Raw genomic sequence first — 23,619 nt, 5'->3', positions numbered from 1 at the left:
AATCTGCTAGCAACCACAGCAAACCTATACTTGTGCCTTTAACCTGGGTGCCGGACACCAAAGCTAAGTCTTGTCAGAAGATTCGACAGGATAGGAAAAAGTAACAGATTTTATTGAATTAAGAAGTATTATGGGATTGTATTAAGTTGTGACAGGATCTCACTTCTTTGAATTTCAGCTGGTAGATGAACATCAGCTTCTTGAGGGAAACATGTAGTTTGTCCTTTTTCCATTTTCTCTCAGCGTTTCTGCATTGCCTCTTTAAACCAAGGAAACCAAGAAAATGTAGCAGTTTTCAGTTTTCAAGCTACAGTATTCAGAAATTTCGAGCATAAGCTATTAAAAGTGCCTACAAAGACATCCACAGCGACATCACATTTGCTGCTTATGAAAGCTGTTGCGTAAATGCGGAAAATTATACAAAAATGAGCAACAAAGCTACATTTTAGTGTTTGGGAGCGAATCACTGTAGATGGGTTGGATCTGGAGCAGCACAGCATTGTGGTCTGAGACAACAAAGTCCATTAAGCTTACAATCATGCACATATATATGACGGTGCTCCACATGTTGATTCAGACTGAAAGACTCCAAAATTTTGATAAAGTCAGAAGCAAATACAGAGAATAAGGCATAACAGACATGAAAGTTGAAGTCACCCAGAAAAAGCTTTCTCTTATAATTTCTCATGATAGTTGATAAGAGACTTGAAAATTCTTGCATAAAACCAAAAGACTAATGACTGCTTCAAGTAGAAAAACATGTCATATCACAAAGCTCTCAACCTGAACATGAAACGACCTCCACACACCTCAATCCAATAGAGCATGTTTGGGATGTGGTGGTGATTCAGCACCTACACTTGTCCAATATATCCACTATCCTTCCTCTGCATGTGTCTTAAAACTACTCAACCTGAGCTGTCCCTGCTGTCTCTGCCACCTCCAGTCTTTTTGTTATTGCCAACGTCTTCAAGCCATACATCACAGCAGGTCTCACTACCATCTTGTAAATCTTCCCTTTGACATTTGCTGCTATCCTTCTGTTACAAATCACCCGTGCCATTCATCTCCACCTACTCCACCCTGCCTGCACTCTCTTCTCCGCCTCTCTCGTGCACCGTCCATTGATTTGGACAGTGCACAAGAGAGGACACTGTTGCTGAATGAATGCCATAAGGATTAAGGCAGTTTGAAGCCAAAGATGTAGTAGCAAGGTGTACCACATTAAGTGTTCAGTGAGTGTCATTTTGATTTGAATTTGGGTTTGGTTCAGGTACCAAAACTACTTACTTAGGTTTAGGTATAAATACTACTTGGTTAGGCTTAGCCAAAGATTTTGATTGGAGTAAAACACATTTAACATGTTGCAAATCTCATTAATTTTCAGTTGCCATGGAGCTGAGTTCTGCCCCATGTAAATTGATAACATTTATTCACACAGCTGCTGGAAGTCACTTAACATTAAAACACAACAGCAGGTCTTAATGCGTACACAAATGACTTATGGGCTGCTTTCCTGTGTACGGCAGTCTCGCTCATTCAGGTATGCCTTTCCAAAGCAGCTCTCTGGGGTTTCAGAGGCACTGTTGTTGTTGTGCAATCCTGGCACCTTCACTCAGGCGCTCGGGACGTTCACTTCTTCTTGAGTTAGAGAGAGGTAGGTCACTTTGCAAGAAGGGCTCATTCTTATGAAGTAAATGTAGAAAGTTAAAGGCAGTGTTGTGGTTTTGGAGGCACGTAATGCATATGTAATACAAATATTCAATTTACGTTAAAATACAAGTTGTAAAGTTGTGCTATGAGGAATACAATGAGCATTTGAGGATACTTTTCGGCGTACAGCTCACACAGACTTGAACACTTTTGTGCTCACACTTGAATGCACCCTGAGTACCACACACAAACATCACATCACATAACCTCATGTAGATGAAAACACTGAGCAACAGGAAGCTTGTCTGAGTCTGGAGGAAGACGAAGACCTGCTATGACTGCTGGGGGCTTCAGCCAGCATCTGACAGGAGGAGGTGAACCATCTCATCTAATTGACTATAGACAGGATCTCTGTGCTCAGGACTGCCGCTGCGGCCTCCAAGACGCAGCATTGATCTGATGGAGAACACTGTCTGCCTCTTTGTTGCTTACTTTTTTTTTTCTCATTCATTTGTCCTCTATTCCTCTCGCTTCATTTCCTTTCTCTCTCTTTCATCCAGTGCCCCTCCTCCTCTCCTCCTTTCACTCTGCTAATCACTCCTTCCTCCTCTCTCCCTCGCCGCTGCTTCTTTCCTCCTCATCAACATATTTCACTACAAGGGATCTGAGCCAAGCCTTTAAGACAGATGGATGATGATGAATGGTGAGGCAAACCAGATCTCTCTCTCCCTCTTTGTCTTTTCCTTCCCCTCTTTCTTCCTTTCTTTTACATGGTCTTGACTTTGTTTTCTTTGATGCACTTTCGAAGCTAATGAGAATTTGCCTTCGGGAGGGAGATGATGTGCTTTCAAATGATCGGGGCCAAAAGCTACTTCCTTGGCCATCTAACATCAATAAAAGAAAAGCCAGTTGGACACAAGATTGAAAAAAAGAAAAAGGAGAAAGAAGAACCACTTCTATTAAGAATTCGGTTAAGGATCCTCTTAAACCAATGAGGATTGTCGCCGACTTGTTAGAGCTTGTACCCTTCTAGACTTCTTGACTTCCCCACGAATCCTCTATGGGATTCAACTGCTGTTGAGGATAAAAATGTGTGAGAAAAGTTACATGCAGCTTTTGCCTTTGAAGAAACACAGATGAGGCCTTTGGGAAAATTCCCCGTGGACCCACGATGGACTCCCCTTGGCCTCAATTATGCCAGCCTCCACTGGCGTTGCAGCGTTCCATCTATATCTAGTCTACGTCTCTCTCAGCGTGACACCTCTTCTTGTCTTGCAGCACTACAGGACAGTTTTGTCCTTCACCTTTTGATCCAGACCAGATCAAACACTGCCTGCTCTTTGATGATAGCACTGACGGTGGTAGCGCTAAGGATCCTAGGGCATTGGATCCCATTCAATTTATCACCAGAAAACCCTAACAACCTGTAGCAGCAGGCCTGCAGTTATGCTGCTGAAGGCTCATAGCAGGAGGTACCATAAATAATGGCTGTCTGGCTGTGGTGATGCAAGATGTGGGTGTAGATTTTGCTGGCTGTCACTGCTCAGGGAGTGTTTGAGGAGCTGCTGTAGTGGGGAACATAGTGGTGTAGATTGTGGAGCCAAGAACTGTGTGATACATAATAAGTGACACTATCAAATATCAATGCTCACAGATGGAGGATCAGACTACTGCAGCAATGCTAAAAAGTCCTGTGTCTTTTGTGGGAAACAACGATTTCATGTGCGCACTTAATAAACCATAAATTACAAGCGATGTAAATAACGTATTAACGTCGGTTGTCTGATGAATAACAGCTGAGAGGGGAAAACAAATTAATTATCAATAATTAATTATCAATAAATTAGTGAATTTAAAAAAACACAAGTGAGGGTGATGTCAGCAGGTTGGCTGGTCAGTAAATCTATTGTTGTGATTCATGCTGACCACTGAAAGGATTTGGGAATTTTTGTACAGATATTCATTTTTCCCCATGGGTGGAAATTTCTCTCGGTCAGTGAACTATCAGAAGATTAGACATAATTTATGCATGCTTAAGCCTTTCATGATCACCTGATTTTTCTTCTCTTGCCACCAACTTTGATGTTTTTGAGCCAGCTGTTCCTGGATCACTTACACAAAAGTTGTCCAAACATTATCAGTTACTGTGTGGATGAATTAGAGCTTTTCACGATCGCGCCGGCACTTAAAGGCTTTAAAAGTTGTATTGCCTAACCATAATGTAGGTGAGAGGCTTACCAAAGTCAGCAGGCAGTGCCATTCATCACTAAAATCCACAGGATAACAACCTTGCAGTCTACTGTTTGACTCTGATGAGCCTTCAAGAACACAGTTGGTATTCTGCATTCAGTGCAGTTCAGCATTTTCAGAAAGTCTTAAGAGCAGTATGACACCTTTTGAAAGAAGGAAAAAACAAAAAAAATGAAATGTTATCAGCTGAATTGAGTCTCAGATTTGTAGGACTGATTAGTCTATAAAGCACAGCAACAAGCACGTACAGCCACATCAAGCTCCTCAAGCAGGGCGTTGGTGACCCAGGATGAATTTATAATAGCCTTAGCGAGCCTTGTTTTTTTTATCATCATGTCTTACTTGAAGAAAACGAAATGTTCCCACGAAGTGCTCAAGTTTTTATCAGTGGAATTTAGTCTGGTAGCATTTATAATAAAAGTAAACTTTCAGTAGGGAACTTTCCAAACAGGAGCTTATGACTGTTACACGTAGGCAGCACGTACCAGGTTGTACAGAGACAACTAAAAAGAACAACAACAGCATTTTCATTGTGCATGTGGACATGTTTGAGTGGTGATATTTTGCCAGAATCAGCCATGTGCCTAAATGCAGCATATCTGTAGTCTCTTAGTCTTAATTACATAATTGATTTAGTCATTTTGCCTATAAAATGTCAGATAGGTAGAGAATCATTTAATAGAAACACAACTCACAGCTGTTTTTTGTATTTTCCCAGGCCAATGGGGAAAAGAAAACCCAACAAAACAAGGCTCCTCTGAAATAATTAAAGGAGCCATATTTAGCACAGGCTGCCCTAAAACTGTAAAAATATCCATTTGTAGATCAGTGTGTGACTAGAAACATTTTTAACCCTGCAAACTAAGGAAGTCGGGGCCATTTTCATAATCCGCTTTGGCTCAGATCTTGTGACACAATGTACCTTCTCCATACTCTAATAAATCTCAGAGCATAGTGACACCTGATATTCTGCATTTATGTATCACCTTTAATGCTGTAGGAAACCATCAATCATCCAAATTACAACAAATTAAACCAATCTACAAATTGAGGAAAAGATTAGAATGAGCAGTGTGACTCTTTAACACAACACATTGGGAGATTTATTGCAATCATTACCATCTATTCAGACCTTTTCATCACCTCGGGTGCTTACCTTCTCAAGTCCCGAGTAATACAGCTCTAGATGGTGATATAAAACGATTAAGGCTGATATGGACATTTACGGAGCCCACATTCATACAGAGAACAGATACCTGAAGGTCAAGTGAAAGGGGGGAGCAGTCAATTTCAAAGAAGCTTTTGTCAAATCCTTATTGAAATTCATCAATAAAAATGGGTTGCCCTAAGCCTTTTCAGAAATAAAATTGTCATGCTAATTCATTTTGATTGCCACATTGGAATAGCTAAACAAAATGAATGGCGGGGTCCAGATGCACCCACTGAAGCGTAACTTTGGATATTTCATAGTGAATTACACTTGATCGACTTGCCGCATGATCTCGGTGCAAATTCTGATCAAATGCCAACACGTAAGGAAATCCAATCATTGGTTTTCTAACTCATTGATTTGCATGTCAAAGAAGTACCCGTTAAAAACTTAAATGAAAAGCAGTAGTGCTGAGTGGGACTTTTATTTTTTCTAAAACTGAAGAATGAAGAGAGTTTAGGTGTTGATCCCAAGAGTGCCCACCATGATGGTCCTAGAAAATAATTCTTTAGCTGTTTTTTTTTTTTTTAAATCAAACAATAAACATTATGCTGAAACCTTCAAACACTTGCAGAGAGCAGTGTGCTTCCTTAAGTGTTTATCAGAGTTGACATTTGTGCTAACACATAAATTATACGGGAACACACCAAAGTTCCCGTAGAGTATATACTATTCTGGTTGGGATTATGGGTTGATGCTAGGATCAAATACATGATGGGTCATATAGATTAAAGTCTGCAGACCATGAAACTGTGAAAAAATAACAAGGCCTCTGTGTTGCATGAGAGACAGGACTCTTGTGCATGAGGGGGGAGGATAGTTTCCAATGAGCCATCTGGACATGGGCCTCCCCAGGGGAGACAGAGCAAAACATGCTTAATCTGTCTCCTTTTCCCCTGTTTCTTCATCTATCTATCTATCTATCTATCTATCTATCTATCTATCTATCTATCTATCTATCTATCTATCTATCTATCTATCTATCTATCTATCTATCTATCTATCTATCTATCTATCTATCTATCTATCTATCTATCTATCCATCCATCCATCCATCCATCCATCCATCCATCCATCTGATTTTTCAATGAAAATATAAATAATAGATAAACGATAGATATTCCTTAGTATGTTTTTCTTTCTCCACTGTGTAGACACATTCAAACCAAAAACTTCAACTTTGGATTCATCGCTCTGTAAGACATGTCGTCACTGATTTTCAGTGCAGTTCTTGAGTAATTAGGCATACCTCAGACTTTTTTCCTTCCCTGTTTCCATTACTTAAGAACATCTGAAGAAGTATTTTTTAGTTGTTTATAGACAGATTCAGATTTAATTTATTTAAACCAGCATATTTTGGTTGGTTACCTCAGGACAAGATTGTGCAGTTAGGACACCTTTCTTCAGGCAATAATGGTAAAGCAGTGGACTAGAATTTAGAACCACCTTGTTTTAGGTTTTCAGGTGTTTCCCCACTCCAAAACACCTGATTCAAATGATCAGTCTGTTATCCGACAGTTCATGCACATAAGTTGGTCATTTGAATCAAGTATGTTGGAGCAGGGATTGAGATCAGTTTTGATAGGATTGAGCGATGGGATGTGTGAGCAATCAAATCATGCACTAAAATGATCATGTAAAAAGTTGGAGGAAATGAGGACAAAAAGAATTTGATTGGACATTTAGGGTCATAAGGTCACTCCCTCAGTGAGGACAGTGAACTAGATGAAAGTAACAGCGAGTACAAGAGGATCCCAGAATTAGGTCTGAGGAACAGTTAGGAAATCATGGGTCAGTTAAAGACTATACATATCTGATGTGTGTGTGTAAGCATTGGCAGGTGCATGTACATAATGGTGTGTCTGTGTCTGTGTGGGTGTCTGTAGCTTTTATGAAGGTAGATGTAAGACACCAGGACGTGATGGTAATCCAAATGTCAAATGACAGAAATGTGACATCCACCTCTGATTCATAAAGTTCCACACAGCGCAATTAAGCGCATTCAGACACACGGAAACACACACAATTGCACATGCAGACCCATGCATCATGCATGGTATTCCACATTCGTCCTAGGCCATAACCACCCCCAAGTAATTCATAAAATTCATACAACTCAACTACTGATTGGAAGGCTTGATCTCTGGCTGCTCCAGTCTCTATGCCAAAGTACCCTTGGGCAAGGTACTGAACCCAAGTTACTCCCACTGTGTTCATCAGAGTTTGAATCTGTGTGTGGATGTTAGACAGAAAGCACTTGGATGTAGAAAAGGTGCTTGTATGAATGTGTATTAGAATGGGTGAATGAGGCGTGCTGTATAAAACCCTTTGAGTAGAAAAGCGCTACATAAACGGCAGTCCAGTTAGCATTTATTCAGTTGTTGCATTAAACACTTAAAAACTAAAATTCATGCCATAGAGGGTTCAAAGTATGCAAAGGATTGCTTCAGGTCCTGCAGAGATGAAGTATTTCTGTTTGAATAACAGATCCATGGGTTTTCGTGACAGCTACTGTTTAATTTAGAGTTGCATTAATGAGTTATTTATATTTCAAAGCATGTCACCAGAATTGTGGATTTGCGTGTACTACTCCTGGCCATGGGAGTGTTTGGGATGCCATCCAGCCAAGTTAAGAAAAACATGTTTGGTTAAGTGTGTGCGTGTGTATGTGCATGGGGGGAGGGGGGGGGGGTGCTTTTGGGGTTTGTTTTGGTTTTTTGCTTTGGAGATTTGATGCAAAAAAAATGAATGGGAAGACTATATTTCTGTCATGCACATTTGGCGATGGTCTGAATTCACTTTGTGTGGGTGTGGCTACCTTCATTTATTCTAGAAGAGAAAGTCTCAGCCAATCTGCTGTGGAAAGTGGGGTTTTTTTTTTCAGTCTGATTAGTTTTACTGCAGCCAGCAGATAAAGAGAATTTTTTTCAGCATCTCAGAAAAAAAATAATGGTGCTCCATTTTTGCCAAGAATAGAGCTCTGGGGTTTCTCAGATTACTTTTTTGTAAGTTTTCATATACTTTGTCGTCTTTAATTTCTTCGTTATAAAATCTGTAGTTCTACCAACAAAAAGTAATTACACCCCTATATAAAAAGCAATTTTTTCCTCTTAGTTATGTGTCCCAAATGTAGGAAGATAAATGAGATAAAGAACAATTTAGCTGCAAAGTAAACATAGGCTTGAAGTCTTATCCATCACTTTGCAAGTCATTTCTCCAATACACTATCTCCCCTTCTCACCCTTTCTCAGTCACCCTCTAGTGTGTCTGTCTCTCTGTGTGTGTCACTGAGTTGCAGCAATTGGAGGCCCTCGGGGTATTGACTGGGCTCGACTTAATGCTGTCAGACTGATGGGAGACATGTGATTCACAGATGAGATCTTGGCCCTGTACACTCAGCCTCCAACCACAGTGTCACACACACACATTTTACACAGCACGTGCAGTCACGCTGGCAGAACGCGGACAGCAAGCACACAGACTACTGTATACACATTACGATCATGGGCCGTTGCAAAGGCAAATGCATGCACCCACACTCAAATGGTTAAACTGCTCATGCATGGGTGCGCACACTCCCCCACACACAAACACACACCCTTGGGAGTCCCTCCTGACACCCTCAATCTGTCATAGCTAAAACCCAGAGGACCTCGTCTTCGAGTCAGGAGGGTCTGGACAGTACACTGAGCTCAGCAGAGTTTGCGCTAATCAAGACTGGCAATGACAGACTGCCTGCAATGACAGACCTTTTTTCACTTTTACATATTTCACCGTTGAGGATATCTCATTTCTTTGGTTGGAGGCATGGAAAAAAGAGTTTGTCCTGGTGGGCAGCGATGGCTCGTGCCTAATCACTGTCACAGCACTGAAGTCTGAATGCACAGAAAGCTCCGGGTTATTCAGTCATATTTAATGTTAATAAATAAAGCAAATAGTGCAAAGCAGATTTTATCTTGGCTTTCTTTCTGGTTCAGAGACAACAAAGGAACATATTTTATTACCACAGCAGGTCAACATTGTAAGCTACATGGTATTATTTAATTGTTATAAAATGATACGTTACGGCCTTTCAGTAACAGCAGAATGAAGAGTGATCATAATACATTCAGAAAAGCCTTTGTTTATGTCAGTTAAAAAAGAAAAGGCCAAATACATTGCAATATATAAGAGGAGAATGTTAGCACATAGGATAATAAATTACCGTAATGAATATAAATATTTATGAATGCTGTATGAGGCATAGGCAACACAAACAACATTTCATTGTTGGTTTAGGTCTTTCCATGCGAATGGGTGCTTTTCCATGTGAAATTGAAAAATTTAGAAATGGTCGGACTTATCTTCTAAGGGTGCCTTACCCTCACTTCCTTAATAAATAATGCAATCGCGCAAACAATGCACTGCAGCTCCAGTGCCGCTTATTTGCCTTTATCCATAATAATATTCATCAGGCTTTTATTGTGTGTCAGGTTTTTTTTAAAATAAAGAAATACATTTCCCCGAATGCTGTCCTCGAACAGAGTTCTGTGCTTCTGTTCTGCAGATTATGTTGCCCTAATAAAACGTACATTCGATCTTTCCTTGAGCGAGTACTGAGCGTCCTGTGTGACATCTGGACGTTCTCTGTGTTTGGTCCCAAGGACGGGTAGCTGCTGTCAAGTCCAAAGGCAATAAGCATTCAAATAAACACCCGGGTCCTCAACATTAGGCCTGGTAATTGACTGGATGCAGAGCTGGGAGCACTGAGCCAATGTAACGGGAAGTAATCATGTGATGAACTGACCCCTTTGTTAAATGGTGTCACTCAACCTCTTAAAATCTGATAAACAAGTCAGTAGGCTGGCACAAGATCTATACCCCCATCAGGGTTGATTTTCCTGCTGCGTAACTATGTCAACGGTTAAATGTGACCTGTGACTTTCTAATAAGAGGTGGCCCTTACACTTACAATTCACCCGTAAAGTTGAATACCATAGTATCACAGTGCTTTTAGATAAATCCTTGGACTTTAGTTATAAAGCAAATTTATTTTTCTGGAAAAAAAATAAAAAATATTTAGAAAGTAAATTCCAACATTTCATTGCTGTTGTTTGCTTACTATTCCTTTATGTCCATACAGTTTTCTTTTGTTTGAAACTCACAGTATTACAAGATTTGGAAGTTTCATCTATACAAGAAATCTTGTACTTTGTGCTAAATGCTAAATCAATGGGCTAATTAAAATGGCCAGCTAAGATGGTAAAAAAGCTAAGTTGGACAGATGTAATGTTTACCAAGTTTACCATATTAGTTTAGTATAAATACCAGAGGGAATTAATTAAATTAAGATGAATGGATGGCTCCAAACAGTTGCAGAGACATTGGCGAAAAAGCCAAAACATCATCCTCCTGGAGGAGCTGTAATTAGATGAGTACCAACGTCACTAAGAGTCTTCCGAGAACTATAAAGGCTCAGGCCAGCATTTCAACACAGTCCAAACATCTTTTGGGACATTTTGTTTGCACTAAAGGCGCAGACTAACGGACCAATATTGCCATCAGTAGAGCCACACAGCTAGTATAGCCAAGCGAGGCACATCAAGATCACTGACCATTTAGCGGAAATCCTGAATTATACAGCCAAAGTGATTATGCATGAAATTCTTACATGTTAGCATAATATTAGTGAAATAATCTAAGGTAACATGCACAATCTGAGCATGCGGCAGAGAGCATGAATGACTTTCCCAATAGTGTCAATATTTCACCTTCCTGAGTCATATTAGTGCAAGAAACTGATGACTCCATTGGATAAATTTGGCTGCGGCCCTTCTCTCCTTGACTCACTAAATGAGCCGAGTGAAGGATGTTGTGCTCTTCTGCATAAACGCTCGCAGCAAAATAGAGTTTATTAAGACCCATAAAAAACAACATTAAAATTCACAACCAAGAAAGCGTCGCCTGACCCCTGGAGAATGATAAATTAGCTTGTGTTGCTCTAGTAAAACGACCATTTTATACCTTCATCTCCCCCCCGGAGCTGCTTCCCCTTCAGTGTGGCAGCACTGCAATGGGCCCTGGACCGGGAGGCTTTGGCAATGAGGTTTTTCTCCGATGATGCTAATATCATTCTGCTGGTTTCTCTTGTGAACGGAAATCAAATGACATTTCATTCAGTTATAGATCTGCTTCTCACATTCATTGTGCTGCTGGAAGTGAGCAAAGCGTGGAGCCACACATTTCTTCTCAATTCTGAATTAAAAACTAAAGTGTCTAGTGGTGTAATAGAAAGCAAGAGTCAAGCAATAAAATGTCTCGAGAAATCTTTGGGTTGATATGATCTGCTTAGGGCTTATTTCACTAATACCTTTGATTGTGTTCTACCTTTAACTTACCATTGAGAAGGGGCTTTCTGCAGCCTGTTCTGCTCTGCTTACCTGGCACAAGCTGCTGAGTACAGCCACCTCCTCATCATTAGTTTGAGCGATGGCTAAATAGATTTCCTGTGACAGTGGCATGCCAATTTCCCACAAGCAAAACATGCAGGTTCCTGAGCACCATTTGAGTGGGGATGGAGGAGAAAAATTGGCCCTTAATATAAGAAGTTGATTATATAAAATAAAAGCAACATTGTTAGTACAGGAAGTTGTGTTATTCTACAGCCCTCTCTCAACATGCAAAGCTGTTATTTTGTAAGAGTCAACCTTTAATGACGCTCTGCTACCAAAGTCCCTTGCGAATCATCACTAGCAACTCATTAGCACTATGCTAAGCTAATGGATCAGTAAATGGATTTTTATGTGGGCATAAATGCTAATTCGCTACACTGCGGCGCCGTTCAACAATGTTGTGTTTAGCAAGACAGTCTGAGCCTCGAGGGTGTGTTTGTGTCTCATTAGGCTCGGCCAGGGATCCATTCTGGATAGGGAAGACTCAGCAGCAAAACTGAAATACAGCGATGAAGGCCCGCAGTGCTGGAGCACTTATCCCTTGTGCTGGCCCTGATGGTTTTATTCAAGAGGAAAAAAGATATCCCACAAGTGCTGACACAATTGCTTTTTTAAAAGCACAAAAACAGCCAGTAAGATCAAGTGTCAGGTGTTATTGTGTTACATGGTGGTTGCTGCTAGCTGGGATTCACATAGACACAAGCTAAAGGCACTTGATAACACTCGAGCTACGATATATCTGAGGGAAAAAAATGCTCTCATGCAAGCATAGCATGACGAGTTTCGCCCCTCCACTGATCCCACTCTAGTGTTATTCCATGATGGTCAAACATTTACTGCATGGTTATTCGGCTGTAGCTACAATACATAGCATCACTTTTTTTATGTGTCAATTACAGGGCAATTCCCAGAGCTGATTGAGAAATGTAATCAGATTTTATGGCGGTAATCTGCGTTGAGAAGTGATCGTCTATGAAGTTCATATCTGCAACTACACATTTTAACAAATGTACAGGGTGGGCCATTTATATGGATACACCGTAATAACATGGCAATGGCTGGTGATATTAAAGTCCTGTTTGTGGCACATTAGTATATGTGAGGGGGCAAACTCCTCAAGATGGGTGGTGACCATGGTGGCCATTTAGAAGTCGGCCATCTTGGATACATCTTTTGTTTTTTCAATAGGAAGAGGTGACATATCAAACTTAGTGGTAATGTCACAAGAAAAACAATGGTGTGCTTGGTTTCAGTGTGGCCACCATGAATGGCCACCATGGTCACCACCCAGGATGAGGAGTTTGCCCCCTCACATATACTAATGTGCCACAAACAGGACTTTAATATCACCAACCATTCCCATGTTATTACGGTGTATCCATATAAATGGCCCACCCGTTATAATAAGTGACATCAGATTTTCTTCAAACCTTTATCACACTCAATTTTTCCCTTTAACAAATGCTAGATAATCATAAAGATTATGTAAAAGTCATATTTTTATAACATCAATATATGATAGAATCCACATTACAAAGAGTTTTTATTCTGTCACAGTAGCTTCCTGACAGCTCACTGTCTGGTGTAGTAAAGGTTTTCTGATATCCAGTGAAATACTGTGCTGTAATGTAGATGGAATGGAGGAAAAATACCACATTTGTTGATCCCGACAGAAGCCCACATCCAAAACCCTGAGACAGCAAGACATACAAGGAAAGTGGAAGGAAGCAGCAGGGACAGGCCTTGTTGAAAGGACATCTCTGAGTGGGAGTTGAGTGGGAATACTGGCTCAGCAGCATCCGCAGAAACCACATGCCTCAGTCTTTTTACAGTCAGGTGGAACACCTAATATTCTTGATGGTACTAATGCTACATCATGACCTAGAAATATCACTCGCAGTGAGCCAATAAGAAAAACAGTGCCAATTCATAAATCAATAATAGCAAGGCAAAGCATTTTACGAATACCTTACTTCCCCTTAATTTTACATTTCTTTAAGATTTCCTGGAAAGAACTCGGTCATTTGAGAGAATACAGTAGAGCCAGCTGACTCAGGAGGCAGAGTGGCGGCCTCCGCTGATCAGTCCACTGCTCCACTGGCCCGCATGTCAAACTGTCCATTACTGGTTGAATGAAGAACAAAGTTCTGTGTGTAGGCTGCAGTGTAAAAATTTTTGAGTGGCCAATAAGATTAGAAAAACACTAAATGAATTCCACCGTAGAGCCGCAGTTGTATAGAGTTTAATTAGTTTTACAGTAATTAGCAGGAAAGGTGGGTCTTAAGAGAGATTTACAGTAGAAATCCGATGCATTTACACTCTCGTACTTTACTCTAAATATATACAGTACGGTAGGCAAATTATCACCTAACTGGCTTTTGCTGTGACCAGTATATGCAAGGTCATGCTGGCTTAGCAGTTAATTAAAAATACTTACAAGCACTTACATTTAAAACTGCTTTTAGTTTCCCATTAATGAGGACTTTTTATAGACCTGTGAAAGAAAGCAAAAGCCTCATGAAATTTATAAAACTTTTCAACCTTTTATGCACAATGGGTTAAGTGGCTCTGAGCAATTAAGTAACTAAATAGGCATTAACATTTGGTAATTATATATTAAGCAGGGGTATAAGAGAGTATTAGTTCCTAAACAATGCCTTAGGGGTTCGCGTTGATTTCATATAGCCACACAGCTCTGAGTAAACTGTGACATAGAATAAATCAGATTAATATTTACTCTGCCTGTTTTAATTGTGAGAAGTATGGGAACATTTCTGATGCAATTATATGCAATTATAACTTGTAGCATTATATGTCAATATCCACTTGCCATATTGTGGAATAATACTAAAATAATAAAGACATAAGGCAACTTTTGTAAAGCGATATGTTATACAGTGAATAACTCGGTTGTCTGTAATGAAATCTATTCTCTACAGTTACTTCAGGTATAGTATTACACAATGCATTCAATATTTTTTTTCATTATTATCATAATTTATCTCATATACCGTTACTATATCATTTTCAGACTCTGGGTTTTTTTCAGCTATTTTTTAAAATAAATGCTGTCTGAGAAATACAAATATAATATCTATATACATTACAGCCATGTGTTGCCGGGAAAAAATCTGTCATAAAGATGATATACCGCCATAGAGAACCTTGTTGTTGCTTAGATGCTAGAAAGTGAAAGTAGTGGTCAAAAGGCACAGCTTTTACTTTGAAGGTCCCAAAAAGTTGTATGATAGTGCACTGAAAACCTCTTTGAGAATATTTTGGTTACAGATGTGGCCAACAAGAATTTGTATACAAAACACCAACTTGTCTGCAAACAGTTGCCAACTACTTGCGAAGTGGTAGGGAAATTATAAAAAGGGCACAACCTAGAAATGGACACCACGTGCTGTCAAACTTAGCAAGTTTTCGCATCCATGTCCGGAATCTTCCATGAAAACTATGGGCGACTGTAGCAACGTGCTATTAACCAAAGCAACCACAAGGAGGGTTTAGTGGTAATGCCCTCTGTGAATGATTTCACCAAGTGACAGCCAGCAACCTCTCAACAACAATACACATATTTGCCTAGCAACTGGAGGCTGTCAAGGGGTCGAAAACCAGTCGCTAGCCCTGTGTGACTGGGACCATACCAGACTTACTTTGATGACATGTTCTAGCATAAATACTTGTCAGATTTGGACATTTTTCAGATGCAGAGGCAGAGGAGGTTTATGTATGTCCATCTGTTCTTATCTATCATTGAGTAAAATCCGTCAGTGTTACTGTCCTGCTTAGAGTCACTGCAGCAGCTCCTGCACTGACAGTGAGGCAAAACAAAGGGACAATTTACTTACGGTGAGTGCCAACCATAGAAGTGATAAATAAAGGCAGCATGAAATCAAAGAAATGGGATCAGGTGGAAATTGGTATTTTCTCACAACACAGAAGACTGTGTACTGACCTGGAAAACACACGCACACACACACACACACCAAATGCACAGTCCACAGCTTCTGGGAGCAGATGCTCTCTTTATATCCTCAAATGCATACATTAAGATGGAGATGTACAGGGCTTTGTAGTACAAAGAAATGAAAAAAGGGGAGCAAGGAGCAGGCACATTAACCGGAACACCTGTACATTATAATGCAACCAACTGCAATCACCCCTAGTAAAGTATCACCGTGGCGATTATTATTTTTGCAAATGGCTTGGAGAGATGTTATTCATCTGCAGACCATAGCTCGATGTGTTTGGAATGTGTTTTATTTTTTATTTGTATTCTTTTGGAAAAATATTACTGGCGTTCACGTTATTGTGTCCACTTCTTCTGCTTCTCTCAGACTGATGCCTTTTGTGCTACTGCTCCTCTATAACTCCTTAGAGTAAGACCCATAGAACAAAAAATACATTAGTTGGATATATATATATATATATCAATATGTATGTATGTACATAATTTTAAATATATCAAGCATTTCTTGGCAAATAGCACATCTGGCCAGCCAAAACATTTCATATCAAAATATAGTCGGTTTAGACAAGGATTCGGAAATACATTTAATCACACATAAATCGATTTTAATTACAGAATTTTAACTTATGTGACAATACTGTTTCAATTTCAGTTTCAATTATATTTTATCCCCAATATAAATATTTCTATGTACTAAAGAAAAGACAAGAAGGAAGAAAGGAAAAGGCGAACCCAGGATTAAAATGAGATCCAACATCTGTAAAATCCCAAATGCTTCCTTTTTGCCAGATGGTGAGCTCTGGTCTGGGCGTGTCCCAAAAATATACAAGAGTATGAATAATGCATCGGATATGACTTATTTCACAGTGTATCTCTGGATGTTCCTACCCACTCACGCATACAGAAAAACATACACACACAAGCACACGTGTACTCACATATTCACACACGGACAGATGCAAACATGCACCCACACCCTTGTGCCCACGCACACATACACACACACACAGTATAGATCATTAAAACAAGCCAGGGGTCCACATCTGCTAAATGCTCCCAGTTGTGTGTACAAGATGTTCATTGACAAAAACTACTTTTCTAGTCTATGTTGGCACCACATAAAAAAAACCAAACAACATAAGGTATAAGCTAAGTCATCCAAAATGTCCACATTTCACCATCACGATCTCCATTCAGTGAGCAAAGACAGTCAACTCATCTGTCATCTCTTGTGTGACTTTCATGCTATTTCATAATATCCGTCCCGTTATGTGTATGCAGAGACATTGGCGGCTATGGCCTTGTAAAAATCTCACCCGGCCAAATGAGAGAAAGGTGTTAAAAGCTAGAATCCAACGGACAATATGGCCTGCCTCAACCTCTGTAAAGTCACGACTCAAGCAATGAACTGTCATTAAAGAAACTTGGCTGGAATATAACCTTGGATTGCTTCATGGCGGCGACTGTAAAGAAGATGAAGGGGCTGACTTTTGAAAGGCCTTGTGACAAGTCTAAATCAAGCCACAAAGGTATAAAAAGAATCTTCAAGGAGCTGTCCCCTGCAGATTGGGCAGTGGCAGACAAAAAGACAAAAAAAAAAGGCCTTCAGTGAATTTTCCACTGGTTGTTTTGGGGTTTCTCATAGGGATTTTGTTCCATGATTAGCCCATGAAGTTGGGTGTGATGAACGTTCAATGCTGATGTTGTTACCATGCGGCCCTCGTGGAGTTTTCAGATGTTTCAGGTCTCTCACTGCGGTGACTGGAGATGTTATGGGTTATTTTATCTTTTATTTTTTATTATTGAAGGTCAGAGCCGATGTAAGTTTTGGGAGCCTCATTGGTGAACGGACAAAATATCTTGGGTGTAATGACTGGCCTCGGTTTCTTTAGCAACATAGATGTCAATGAACCTGCAGCAGAAGAAAGAAAGACAAAGACAAACGTGAGACACTAACTGTGAAGTTAGATCGTTTCAGACATGCGCCTTGTTATGCAAATGTGCAGACGATTTTCTGTGTTGTGTAGCCTTTTGAATTTTATGTCAAATTCCAACATTTTCCATGAACCTAATGCTATCGCATTAACAGCAGCAGCACAAAGCAGCCTTTATTGTCACTTTTGCCTGCTTGTGAAAAATTAACTTTTACTTTAGTAATCTAAATTAATTAGCAGATCCCTAGTGTAGTAGTTTACACACTTGCCTAACAAGCAAAAGATCCCCGGTTTAATCCCGGGAGGAGACACAAATCCCTTTGGGGTTGTGTCAGTAAGGGCATCCAGTGTAAAAATCTGCCAAATCAAACATGTGGAGCTACCTGCTGTGGTGACCCCTTGCGAATTAAGGGAGCAAGTCAAAAGCAGCTTTAATTAGATTATGGTTCCTGTGCACAGAGGAAAAGAAATAAACGCAGTCTTGTTTTTAATCATGTAACAACTAAATTAGCGTTTTCACTTCAGTAAAAAAAGAAAAAGAAAATGTGCCCTGATTTTTTTTTAGGGCATTCACTGCCTAACTGTGAGTATCAGAAACGCCTTTTCTTGGTGTCACATTTTTGTCAGGGCCAAACTGCAGTCCTCATTATTTTTTTAATCAAAAACAAAACCAGTTTAGTTAACAACAAAAACAGCCAATATACAGATTCAAAGGTGTTAAAGGAAAAAAAACTGCAAGACCAGCACCACCACCCACCCACCGACTTCCCTCCTTCCACTTTAATTTTCATATTTTATCCATGTCAGCTCCAGAAAAACACTTTACATACAGAATATGAGCCAATTATGAATTTAACGAGAGACTCAAATTAAGGTCTTGTCATTCTTTGCCTGTGCATTGTCTGACATTATGAAAACAGGCATCAGGACTCTGCGTTAGGCACACTTCAACATTTGTTTTGTTAATTCCATCAAATAAATGACAAATTTAATGAGGAATGTATTAATAGAACGTCCCTCACACTCAACGGTAACTGATTTATGCTTTGACATCCATCACCATTGAAGCCTGTGAGGGAACAGGAAACACCTTTTTTCCTGAATATAGTTACCTCTTTTCTTTTCTTTTGAAATCACTATTGCTTCCAGTGAATAAACACAGCACTGGTGTGACTCCACAGTTAATTATGCCACGTCTAAAAGGTAAAAAAAAAAATCTAATTATATGAGTTATGTGAAGAAATGGGTTCATATGTCATATATTCTTTTCTAGGTGGAATACGTTTCACCTGCGGTGAAATTCTGCAGTTAATGGCTTAATTTAGCCAATCATTTGATCAAAAAAACCATTTGAATGATAATAGAATTCTGCCATGAATATGTTATATGGATGAATCCATAAATGTTAATACATAAATGATTCAGGGTGACAGTGGACAAATGTGACACCCCAGGACTGACCACATAAATCATTCAGACACTTAAATATGAGTTGGCAAATCCACACAGAATTGCACAAATTCCCAGGGCTGGCAGATAAATATTTATGACGCCCCCAATTCCCCCCTTTCTCCCCGTCTTTGGTAATTGTGCGTGATTCATTTTGTTTTCTCAGTGGAAGAAGGAAAATCAATCTTAGAATATTGGCTATGAGACACACGGCACGCAGATTCCAAATGCCTGTTTTGTTTTGGGGGGTTTTTCTGTAGAATATAAAAGGTTCAGATATATTCAGTCAAGTTCTCCGATGAAGATTTCAGTTTAGTCGTTACTTCATTTCCGGAGGGAAGTTTCTGGATGTGAAGTAAACCTGAGTCAGGCTAACTTGCTACCCACTCCAGTTTACTTGCTGACTTTAAAACAAGTGGTACTGATTTAGAGGGATTTAAAGTATAATTCTTTTCTTTCTGTTTTTTGAATCTATTGTGAAATCTTTTGTAGCTTTCCTCTTGGTTACTAAAAACATTCTTCCATGTAGACATGCTTTCGATATATGTCCTGAGAGAAAACTGAACTTGAACTTGAACCTTGAAGTAGCCGCTCCCTTTGATGTAGCCACAGAGGGGCTCTTTACTTTCAGTTCTTATGCATTTCAAAAAACTGCCAATAACTCATTGCATTGTTACATCAAAGTGACTCGGAAATTGTCCCAGACCTGGACCTTTATTCAAGCTCGCCATTGAACACATACCTGGAAAATACACTATGAAATGCATTCGAGGCAGGGCCTCTCTTATTTGCTGCTTCTTTTCAAAGTTAGTATTTGTGCTTTCTACAAGATCCAACAATCAAAACATCCTTGGTTTCTTCAAATGAACTGGAAACAGGGTTATGCACTCAGCATGCAAATTATGCAAAATAGCAGATAATCACAAAACTCATACTTGCTGTTTTTCCTCTGCATCCTACGACGGCTCCTTGGGCAAAGGCTGGAAAAGAAGAAGCAGAAGGTCACTAAGGAAGAGAGGGCCGGCCTTCATTTTATTCAGTTTTCCCTCAGCTTACTGGCCTTAAGACGCAGAGCAGCATATGTCCATTTAAAAGCACAGATGGCACATCTTCCAATTATATCTAAGGCGAGACGAAGGAAGCTGAAGGTTATTTTGTTCTCTACCAGATTTTATGACCTCCGAGGACACTGCTTCTCCCCTCAACCAGAAAATACGATCAAGTAATGGCCAACGCATCATCTGCATTAAAGAGCAGAGGACCTCTCTTTTCTTCCATCAGTGGCGTCACACTTTTTTTTTCATCACATTAGCTGTGAGGCAGGGTGATAAACAGTGTTCCACTTTATTTCTTTGTGAACGGAACTTCTTGCCGCCCACATTCATCTCAAGGAGGACACGACAACATGCTGTTTTCCCCTCGACCATAGGAGAGATACAGCTTCCTCGCTTTCTTAATATTGGTGAATGAGCCACTTTTGTGCAGATAATGACTCGGCTAATCATAATCAGAAAGCTAATGGTCTGTTTAGCCAATCAGAGGAGCTAAGGCGAGACGGCTGTCTGGGCTGTGCATTGGCATTCCCAGCAGCCGCTGCTTTCCCTTCGGCTGTGCCAGGCTCGCAGCACTAAGGCAGACTTGGTATTCCGCTGCCTGCTCGGCCGGTCCTTCTGTGATCTGTCTCTCTGTCTGTCTGACCAGCCGACTGGCCCCCGCGCTGTCGAAGAAATTCAGTCCTCTGAAGAGGCGCTGATCCATCACACCTCTCCAGCAGCATGTCATCTAAATGCTAAGTACTTCCACTGCATCTTTAAATCAAAACAAGAAAAGAAATGAGCACGGGAGGTGAGCGCTTGGAGGGGATAAAAGCTTATAAGGGCACAATAGAATCTACCAAGCAAACCCTTAGCTTTTTGATTACATTCATTTTCAAAGGAGAGGAAATGTGGGAGGGGAGAAACTGAGTGAATAAGCATGAGAGACCCTGTTATACTTTTAAATGTTCAAGGAATACAGAGAAGGCATGGTTTTTGCCCCTAAACAGTCCCTCAAAGAATATAATTTTGTTGTTTTAGTCCACTTCAAACATCATCATATATGTGCCCGAGCCACTCCCGCAATAAGGACTCCCTCCCGCTCCCCCATCTCCCCGTCTGAGCCCAAGTCTTTGCTATCGATTGGAGCGATTCCTGAAGTCAGGGCAAGTGCTGAGGCGGCAGAAGCGGCCGACACTATTAACTGCTCCTACTAATTAAAAGGGTAACAAGGTGAGTTTGGCCCCGCGGGACAACCGCCATGCACACCGGTAAACAGTGCTTAGCGCCTATGGTGTTTACAAGACAGAAATCCAAGGACATCGAAGACATATTCATCTCCCGCCGGCACAAGGGATGGGGGGAGATTTACAGATAAAGAGATAACAAGCGCTTTGCTAATTGCTTATATTGCGGTGAAATTGAAACATTTGGACCTCGTCTCTGAGCTCGGGGTGCCCTCGTTTCATCATCACTTGTAAACACTGAGCACTGTGCATAAATGATAAAGTTTCCCAGTTCAAATGAGGTGTGCAGCACGGATCTTTGAGAGGGTGCCAGTGGAGACTGGCAACAAAAAAATAATAATATTAAGGGATTCAATTAACGTCGTTCCTTATCATCAACACAACATATTTTAGGATCAAAGTATTTTTGAGATACAGTATGCCTCGCATTACCCAAAATAAAATCATCAGCCAAGGTAGTATTGCAACTCACAGAAACCTCTGTAGCTGAGACGAAAAGCCACTGCAGGCACAGCAGACGGCTTGTTTGCTCAGTGCTCAAGGGGAAACAATGCAGAGGCTGCATATTTGGTGGCACTTCGAGCTGCAAAATTGTCACCAACAGCACAGCGTGTCATTGTAGAGAGAGGTGCTATGCTGCGCCATCACTGCAGTAAGTAAGAATCTTTCCCTAGGGGTCTCTCCTAACAAGTGGACTCCTGCACAGGACTTAGCTGGGTTCATCAACCGGAGCCTCAGAAAGGTCCCAGTCATAACAATTCACTGGAGCTTCTGCTGTTATTAGCCATAGCCAGAGCTTACTGAAGAACCTGGGTGGATGGTTCACACTCACCGTGTGAGCCTGATGTACTGAAGCATCAGAGCATCACACCCAGAGCTGCCTCAGAGGAAAAAACCTGATTAGTTTCCAAGCAGCATGTTCTGTTTGTTGCTTTATTTCTGATGTGCCATCTGCAGAAAAAAAAACCCTCTATTTTTCAAATCTTCTAATTAAGTTTTGCTCTTTAAAGCAGGATTTAATGAATTCATACAAAGCAAGCTATAGCCACAAAATTGGCATGATCCGGAAGACTTGAACCATGTGGCATACACAAACACTACAGAGAACACAGATTCATGTATTCACTTATGAAAATGTTAAATAAATGAAAACAAATTCAGAATTCATGTTCAGTGCAAAGTAGAACACAAATCAAGCGTATTTTAACAGCCTGTGTATTGATTTTGATGCTGTAAAGAAATTCATGAGGCCCCCAGAGAAAGATGATAAGACACATTTAAAGTTTCAAATGCTTTGCAAAGAGGCCAGCTGGAATACAAAGTCTTTACCATCAGCTAAAACTTCACTAAGCCATTATATTGTGCTTTATATTAAAGTATTAAATGCAAGACTGAGTACATATACTGGTGAAAAAGTGTCAAAAATAAAAACTATATATTATATAGGTAGATGGTGCTGCATGCATTAATTACAATTAAAAACATATTAACAAATGTACTTGAAAAACAATGTTCTGGGCTACTAAATCAGCATTTGAGTAATTGTATTTGCTTTCTACCACTGGAAACAGGCCTGGGGTTTGTTTTGAGGATGACTACAGCATTTTAAATTAGATAGAAATGTTAGCTTGTAGCCGGGTGCATCATGGGGCTGCAGCACTGAACAATTTATTAAAAATACATACACTAAAGATCCAAAGGGCTCAAAAACATCCTAGCTTTGAAACGGGATGCTGCTGAGCCTGCATGTCCGGTCTACGCGAGAGCTTTTCTGCATCACTGTTACAAAAAAACCCGTGTTGGTGCCCTTTGGCTTTGACAAATTTACACCAGACAAAACTCTGGAGGCAGGCAGAGTGCAGGCTAAAACACAAATGGCAGTTCAAAGCTTGCCAATGACAGAACTTCAAATAGGGGAGCCGGGTACAGTGTGCTGAAAGTGACAGCAGAAGGGACCGCATTCACTCTGGACTGGAAAGAGAAGGGGGCAACATGCGCCTGGCAAAGTCAAACTGACAAAAGAACTCTTTAATAGATAATGGCAGTACCAGAGGAGGCAAAAACAAAAACACAATGTGTTACTTTATTATAGCATGTAAATGAATACCACAGGAAACACTATAAACTGAGAATGTGATCATGAAGCGTCCTGCAGAATTCCTGCACAATAACACAACACCTATGATAACACAAATGGAAAAGGAAATGGAATGGTGGGAATATATTAGCTGTTTCTCTGTTTTCTGAACGTCTCTATCAATCTAGCCTATTTCAATACATTTTCGGCATCTCTCCCCATGCTATCTGCTCAAGACTGATGATCGTGCCACAGCGTGTGATAAACAGATGAGGAGAAACCAAAGAAGCACATTTTTCTTTTCCGCTTGATAAATAGAAGATCTGCAAATGAAACTGAAATAAATAGTATATTTGCT

The 23,619-nt window shown here is 40.2% G+C and overlaps 1 protein-coding gene across 4 annotated transcripts in view; it reads right to left on the bottom strand.

Moving 5' to 3' along the window:
- Nucleotides 1-15,539: 15,539 nt before the first annotated feature.
- The window catches only part of tafa5l (TAFA chemokine like family member 5, like), a 43,662-nt gene continuing 35,582 nt past the window's right edge, over nucleotides 15,540-23,619 (bottom strand). For all 4 annotated transcript variants that reach the window (XM_085444679.1, XM_085444680.1, XM_085444681.1 and 1 more), the window contains 2 exons: nucleotides 19,839-19,883; nucleotides 15,540-17,432 (listed from right to left, as the gene is read on the bottom strand). In XM_085444679.1, the coding sequence (XP_085300805.1) occupies nucleotides 19,860-19,883 (24 nt within the window). In that variant the 3' untranslated portion in view covers nucleotides 15,540-17,432; nucleotides 19,839-19,859. The remainder of the gene's footprint in view (nucleotides 17,433-19,838; nucleotides 19,884-23,619) is intronic.

This window comes from Copadichromis virginalis, linkage group LG20 (assembly GCF_057382275.1).
Source record: "Copadichromis virginalis isolate Kocher_CV1m ecotype Utaka linkage group LG20, C_Virginalis_male_GT1.1, whole genome shotgun sequence".
Lineage (NCBI taxonomy): Eukaryota > Metazoa > Chordata > Actinopteri > Cichliformes > Cichlidae > Copadichromis > Copadichromis virginalis.
The sequence above is the reverse complement of the archived record's forward strand: the minus strand, read 5'-3'. Positions and strand labels throughout refer to the sequence as shown.